General features: G+C 35.0%; 1 protein-coding gene across 3 annotated transcripts; it reads right to left on the bottom strand.

The window, feature by feature from the left end:
* Nucleotides 1–2846: 2846 nt before the first annotated feature.
* On the bottom strand, nt 2847–7695 carry LOC110693817. Of its 3 annotated transcripts, XM_021870966.1 has the most exons (8): nt 7265–7690; nt 7093–7168; nt 6868–6966; nt 6077–6787; nt 4273–4630; nt 4093–4174; nt 3704–3922; nt 2847–3168 (listed from the first exon to the last, which is right to left on the bottom strand). In XM_021870966.1, exons 1-7 carry the CDS (start codon nt 7436–7438, stop codon nt 3719–3721), a joined length of 1704 nt encoding a protein of 567 aa, XP_021726658.1. In that variant the 5' UTR covers nt 7439–7690; the 3' UTR covers nt 2847–3168; nt 3704–3718. The 3 variants fall into 3 exon arrangements, with proteins under 3 accessions (XP_021726658.1, XP_021726659.1, XP_021726660.1); XM_021870967.1 differs by lacking the exon at nt 6868–6966; XM_021870968.1 differs by lacking the exon at nt 2847–3168 and having other exon boundaries at nt 3818–3922; nt 4056–4174; nt 7265–7695.
* Between the last annotated feature and the right edge of the window lie 449 nt (nt 7696–8144).

Here is an 8144-nt window from a genome sequence, read left to right as displayed (position 1 = left end):
TTTCAAGTTTATCATATCTTATTTTGGATCCTAAAGTTAATCAAATGTAGGCATCTTCTTCATCAATGTTCTTCAATCAAATTAATTTCTAGCTTGTTGGTTAAATGTATGTCCCTTCATTTCATATTTTTTTGAACTATAATTGATCATGTTCTAAATATTTGTGCACATGTTCTAAACTATTACGCAAATGTTCTAAAGTTATTCATGTTCTATTGTATTTGGTGTTGTGAATAATGAACAATAAGCTTGTTTTTCTAAAGATAATAGTCTTAAAAATCCTCAAGTTGTACCTTCATTATTCAATCCCTATATATATATCATTAACTTGTATCTTCTCTATGTGAGTTTTGTTGTAATTTACCAACTTGGTTCCTAGTGTGTCTTGCATCAAAGAGATAATGATGTGCTACTGATGACAATAGTCTTGACTTCTTAAGCTTTGATTAGAAGGAATTTTGGAGTATAGTTAGAACTAAGAACTGTTTCTTTGAGTCACTAGAGGGCAGTCATATGCTAGTAACCTGTTCTCACAAAGCTTGAGTTTCTTTGTAAGCTATAGTCCAAGAAAGTCATTAGTTGCATATATCCTTTTAAGTGATTGCATATAATATTTTACAGATTTGAATATGTATCAAGTAAGCACCAGTTAAGTTCACCACGGCACATTGAGCACACTGTGTTAAAGCTCCCTCAAATCACCAAGACAAGGAAAATGATCCTTCATTCATCTTTTGATCATTAAAATAAATGTCAATATTTTTATGAATTAGGATGCAAAGTAGCACCTATGAAATCTCTCCACCCTTTGGTTTGCGTATGTATATGATTCTTATATTTGTTAAAGAATTGTGCACTTGTATGTACTACTTAGTATCCCTACAAGGTTAAACTTGCATTGTGGTCAAATCTAACTGCAAAGAATGTGTTGCTTCATGCTTAAGGGTATGAAACTACAAATCCCTCACTTTGGCTTGTATGTAGTGTCAAATAGCTTTGTAGAGCAACATAGTACAAATGCTTTGCTCACTTGTTTACTAATTTTTTAAGTTCGAATGTTTTATATACATTAGCCTACTAGCTCAATGGGAGAGCATTGTGCAAATGCACAAAAGATGTGGGTTCGAATCCCACGTAGGCTCATTTCTCCTATGTTCTAAATTTAGTCTACTTATGTTCTAAAGTTTATTTTCCTATGTTCTAAATTTAGTCTACTTATGTTCTAAAGTTTATTTTCCTATGTTATAAATTTAGTCTACATATGTTCTAAAGTTTTTTTTTTTTTCCCCAATGTTCTAAAGTTTTTCTCCCTATGTTCTAAAGTTTTTTTTTTTTTTTCCTATGTTCTAAATCTAAATATTCTTTTACCTTTGTTCTAAATTATTTTGTCTATGTTCTAAATTTATTTTCCAATGTTCTAATTTTTTTTTTAGTCTACTTATGTTCTAAAGTTTATTTTCCTATGTTCTAAATTAGTCTACTTATGTTCTGAAGTATATTTTCCTATGTTCTAAATTTAGTCTACTTATGTTTTAAAGTTTTTTTTTTCCAATGTTCTAAATTTTTTCTCCATATGTTCTAAATTTTTTCCTATGTTATAAAATCTAAATATTCTTTTACCTATATTCTAAATTCTTTTGTCTATGTTCTAAATTTATTTTGCTATGTTCTAATTTTTTTTAGTCTACTTATGTTCTAAAGTTTATTTTCCTATGTTCTAAATTAGTCTACTTATGTTCTAAAGTATATTTTCCTATGTTCTAAATTTAGTCTACTTATGTTCTAAATTTACAAGAATGTCATTACTCTCTAATATAATCTCTAATAATCTTAACCTTTTATTTCAATCTAATCCTACGGTTGGTATTGGTTCTTATATAAGGTTGGGTTCTTACATAGATGTGGGTTCTTACCGGATCCCTCCTCTATATATATATATATATATATATATATATATATATATATATATATATATATATATATTAGTACAACTTAATTTTATATAAATAATGTTATTAATTTATGTTTATGTTAATGTTAATATATTTTATTTTGAACAACTTTATTTTAATTAAGGTTATATAAATTATTTATCTAATTATGTCTAAGTTTATGTAAATAATTTTATTAATTTAGCAAAAACCAATAATGCATATAATAAAAAAATTTACAAATGTGATAAGCCGAAAACACAAAAAAAAATTGAATAAAACACGTGTTGTGCCGCGTGCCCTGCCCTCGTGCCACATGTCGTGCCGGCGTGCCGACCCACGGGCCAACCACCGTGCCGCCCACCGAGCCTCGTGCTGTGCCCGTGCCGATTCCCAAATTTGTGTTCACGGAATGGCCCACAGCCCACAGGTGGGCCGCCGTGCCATACCGGGCTCGTGCCGCCCACGTGCCGGCACGGCCCGTGCCCATCTTTAATATGATTCATGAAATTCAGCTTAAAGTACCTATTTTCCAACATGGATATTATCAACCGGGATATACAGGTGGGCCAAATTAAATGAGTCAAAGTGGGCTGGGTTGAAGGGGATAAGGCTTGGAGAAAATTGACCCACAACACCCCAAACCTGAACCGAGGTGTGTCAGGTCAGAGCTGGGTTTACGGGCTGACCCTGATGACCCACCAGCCGTGAGAGGGTGGGCCGTGTCCAACCGAGCTCATTGGCCACCCGGTAACATTAATTCTTAAAAATTTAACTAGTTTTGGAAACACATTTATACCTGCTATTTTATTTATAGTACTCCGTTATATAAACTTGTATAAGCAAGTGCATAGATTTTGAAACAATTATCCTAAATGGAGCTCATGCAAAGTTGATTGTAGATAATTGTTACTCTTAACAAACTAAACACTTGATTTACATACATGATACATCCAACAAAAGAATAATGAAATAAGTGAACAAAAATATAGCCATACATTATTTGTCAATTCCACATCTTAACAATTTAAATACTCTACAATATAATCTGGATCCTAGACATCCCCCGCCCCCTAGAGCTGAGTGAACGAAACAAAAATTCGAAGAGGTCGAACAAGTGTTTCAAGTAATCAGCTGAATGGGCACTGGCTGACCGGCTGTAGCATTGTCTATGAAGCACGCAGCGTGCTATGTACCAGTTGTATAATGTTCCAGCTGAAAGAGTCCTACTGTGAGCCTGCAGAATTGATCAGTCAGTTTTCTGCTGAAGATAAATTGAAATGTTCCAAGGAAATGGAAGGATATTGTAAAAACAATGGCCGAGAAAAGTTCATTTACAGTATCTTTGAGCTCACACTTTACCTAGAAATGAAGAGTGGTAGTATTGGTCAAGTCGATCTAAGTTGATAAATCAAATGTTGATTTATTTTGCCTCTAAAAGTAAGGACCAAGCATAAGAATGTATGTCTTGGCTATTAAAAATCAGACTAAATAATTGGAGCCCTATTTCTCACCATCGCGTATGATAAGGTTACCCATATTATTCTATGAAAGGTTATGAGCATTGAATAGAATCCTTGTTGATATATGAAAGTAAATATATACTTATAGGTGCCCTATAATTCACAGTTTCACACGCACAAAATGTCAATGTGTTGCAAACATGACAGTTCATATGGACAGTACAATGCAGAAACAGAAACTACTCTTGATAATCTAATGACATTAAATTTACTACGCATTAACATTTTCCTAGCACATAAATAATTTACCTTTAGTTTAGATTTTTAGAAAGCATGGCATGTAAAACAACCACTGAGGGAACCCATCTGACGAGTCTGGAAAGATACTGCATTATTGCTCATTTTAGGCACCTGAAGCGTCTGATTGGTAAGTATTGTGCTCCTCATGTTCTGAGCCTTTTTCTGAGCAGATTTCAACTTCTTCATAATCTTATTCATTGATGATGACCTCTTTTTTTCCAGCTTCATCTGCATCATGCAATTCAGCCAGCACAAGCCTATTAATGTTGTGATATTTCAATCACCTAGTTTGCATTCATGCATGAACTACTTGATCAACTTTAGAGAAATCTTCATAATTATGCATCACGACTGACATTACCAAGATATTATCACACAATATAACAATATGTAAGAACCTCAAGTTTCCGTATGGCTGCCTCAGCTTTGGCCTTCTGCAGATTTTCCCATGCTGAGATTTTAGATTCATCTCTCCTGGCCCTGTTCAAGATGTTGCAGGGAAAACTGGCTTAAAATGACATTTAATTTCTTACAGTGCTATTTCAATAAAGGCCACAGTTTATGTAAGAATGACTTACTTTGAAAGGCTCTTCACTGTCTCAGACACTTCCCAAGCAGAAGAACACGGCTCTACTTTCAATTTCCACTCGTCCACAACTTCAGACTCTTTACTTGTATTGCGCCCCCTATATTTCTTGGACCATCGTGTCACTGTGACTCGCTCATCAATCTGCACATCCCTCACTTCTGGTTTTGAGGTACTAGAACTCTGGACCTCCATAATTGGTAGGATGGAAGGGGTAGATGGAGAGAAAGAAGACCTTCTAGGAGAGGAATGGCAACTACCTTCAGGGCTCATCTGGGTTGCCATGTCCCTTCTAGAAATAGCACGGGACACAGTGCTGGTAGCATTTTTCACACCATCAACTCTTTCATCTATGTTCAATCACATAGAAGAAAATGATCAAGTATAGTTGCAACAATAATTTCACAACTAATTTGCTACAAAGGGCTCTTCAGATCAGAACATAAATGAATTAAGACAGTGATGAAACCTTTCAAGACCGCAATATGCTTGTGACACGGTATCTATTTGACCACAAATAATTCATAAAGACAAAAAATCATGATTGTTACCACTCATTAGTTTATACTGAGAAGATAATTTATATGAAATGAGACCTAAACACTTCATGATAGAATCGGAGGAACATAAAAGGAAGAGACACGTAGAGAAGAGGAAAGGCATAATTCCATATCTTGACATTAGCAATTTAATGATGATTATAAACACTTTTAGAGCCTTCCACTTCCCTTTGGTAATCACAAATTAATCCAAAGATGAGAGAATTAACACCTCTCAACCTCATGCATAAATAACCTATGAAATGGAAAGTTTTGCTAAGCTAGTATATATATGCTACTCAAACCAAAGATAAACCCTTAAAGGAAACTCCTATAAATCTAGACTCTCAATGCACATTTAAGCCCACCACCCAACCAAAAAGACAAGGATTTGTTTCTTTCCCATCGAAGATTCATCCAAATTGATCATTTTTTTCAAGTACCTCCATCTTGTTTCATTGTTTGATCCCGTGATTAATGCACCCCGTTTAATCCTTGGGAAAATAAACCTTGCATGCACAACAAAAGGTAACATGGCATAATGCAAAAAAAAGATGTATGTAGGATTCTCATAAGCTAAGGTCATTTAATTTTAATGAAAATTAAACTCATTAAAAGAGCTTCTAGCTATTGTTGATTAAATCAAAATTATAGCAATTCCTCCCTCACTCTGGATTCACAACAGAGCTACTTCATTTATAAATTTACAAATTTTAATTGAATTTCAAGATGAAACACATCACACTCTACATACTACCGGAGTATTTTTGGATTCACAAATTGATCACATTCCTATCACCAAAAAAAAAAGAGCTTAATGTTTGTACCAACAAAGAAAAAGAAAAGAAATAAAGAAAGAAAGCAATTTAAGGTCTGAAAGTGATATCAAAACGGAGAGTGGGGACAAGACAAATTTTGGATGATTAAATTATCGATTTAAGAATTAACTTGGACATTCGATAATTTAGAAGTTTACATGATTAATTTATTATTTATATCATAAATCAATTCCAAAACCTGGACCCAACAAAAAGAATTTGTTTTTGTTTTGTTACTAAAATAAATTAATCTTTTGTTTGTATATGTGGATTGACAATTTGTTGCACGATCAAAGCATCAACATTAACAAATACAAGAGCTGAAATCTTATTCAGCTATGTTCACTATTCACTAAGAAATTTTACAAGAGAAGGCAAAGGCTAAGAAAATGAATACTTTTCCTTAAGACTCATTGCAACGCAGAACAAACTATCATACCTTGAGAGCTGGTCAAAGATCCTTGACAGACGAGGTCAGTGCAACCGTGTACACTAGCAGAACGAGCAATACAGGGCTCCAAAGTATTCGAAAAATCTCTAGTTTCACCACTTGCACGAAAGGACCAACCATCTCCCAGCATTGCTCCTGATGAGAAAGGCGATCCTGCTGTATGACTTCCCATATGGTTTCCCTCATAGTACATAGGAACAGCAGGTGAATACAGTGAATAATACGAAACCCCAGGTGGCCCAAGAGGACCACTCTTCGACTTAGGCCGCCTCTTAGGTTGCTGATACGACGATGATGATGAAGAAGTCCTCCCAACTCCGTCCCCAGACACCGGACTAAAAATCCACCTCTCTGCATCCTCCCACTTTGAAGGCAACCCTCTCCCATTATTACTCAATGGCAACAATGCAGCACCAATTTGCCTTCTATTAATACCATTACAAGGCAAAGGAACCCTCTCAGAACTCCACCCTTTCGCCATTCCAACACTTCCATGGCGATAATTGGGTGTCCCCGGACTCGGAAAATTCCCGGATTTTCGAGGTGTAACCACACCCTTCTTCATCACGCCACCAAATTTAGGCGATGACGAACTCACCACATTCACACTCAATGAGTTATTAAGATCCAATGAAGCCGGTCTTCGCCGGTCCGATTTCTTATTTACAGCCTCAGATCTAGATCTCCTTTCCTGACACTCTAATCAACCAAAAGTGTTACACCAATAAACAAAAACTCCAAAAAAACTTCAATAATTCAATCCCTTTTTCAATTGTTACCTTTAAGAGCTAATGAAAACGAATTTCTCGCAGAATCTAGGGGTTCAGTTACATGATCAACATTAGGGTGTACTACTTTGTTGTTTTCTTCTTTGTAAACTATTCACACAATTAAAAAAAAAAACCGCAATTATTGGACCAAATTTTATACATATAAACTTAAATTTCAAAACCCAAAAAGTTGAACTACTGTAATACTAATAACAACGAAAGTTGCAGTTCCACCTTTAGCTTTTTCAACTTTTTTGCTGAGGTATCTCCCATTGTTACTTAGATCTGAACCTCCATTTCCACTCAAATTCTGCAAAAAAAAAAAAACAATCATCACCCAGAAAACTACTCATAAATCAACAATGTAGTCCCTATAAAACATGTATAGTATCAAGAGTTTCTTAACCTGGGAAAAGTCGGACGAAAGACAATCATGATCTTGAGCATCCGAAGCAAACGAACAACGATCAACACTAGCAGAAGCAGAGGAGAAGAGACTATTGAAGTTTGACTCGAATGTAAGAATGACTGAGTCAGGACTAACATCACGAACAGCTGGAGTTCTTCTGGGTTCCGCCATTAACGATGAAGTGAGGTAAACAAACTCACATGGGTGATTTATTGAAGGGAGGAGAAAAGATGAAATGATTAGGAAATTTGTTTGTGGGGTTGAAATAATTAATTTTGTGGTCAAATGTGTTAATTGGTTTGTACCAACAAACAAGTATGGTTAATTAATTAAATGGATATTATGAATTATTATATTTGGGGGTTGTTTATTTTGATTTTAAAAAAATTAAGAGTGGGAGTGATGAATTTAAATGATGATTAATGATGATAAATCTTGGATTTTGAAGGTGTCGGCCTTTTGTAGGATTAATGGAGTTTTTGACTATTGCTTTGACTATGATAGATGATGACTTTTGGGGCCCTCTAGCACATTTTGCATGGCATAATTAAGGATTGATAATCGTTTAACTATATAAAGTAACTAGGATATGACAAAGTGTTTAAGGAAATTCTTTTGATTAGAGGTGTCAACACACTAGATAAAAAACTGTCAAATGCGGGTTTGGGACGCACCTGCAAATCAAGAGAGAGAGTCTACTTCACAAGTTCAAGGAGGTTCCATCTCAAAACTATATGGCAATAGGAGGAGTAGCCCCTTAGCCTTATAAACTGTTTAACTCTCTCTTCTTCAACCAATGTGGGACACTTACATGTGGTGACACTTGAGAGGTTTATTCTTCAACACTCCCCCTCACATGTAAGGTCCTTTTTAACTT

The sequence above is a fragment of the Chenopodium quinoa genome, unplaced genomic scaffold (assembly GCF_001683475.1).
Source record: "Chenopodium quinoa cultivar QQ74 unplaced genomic scaffold, ASM168347v1, whole genome shotgun sequence".
Taxonomy (NCBI): domain Eukaryota; kingdom Viridiplantae; phylum Streptophyta; class Magnoliopsida; order Caryophyllales; family Amaranthaceae; genus Chenopodium; species Chenopodium quinoa.
Note: the sequence above shows the minus strand (reverse complement) of the source record. Positions and strands in the feature narration are given on the sequence as shown.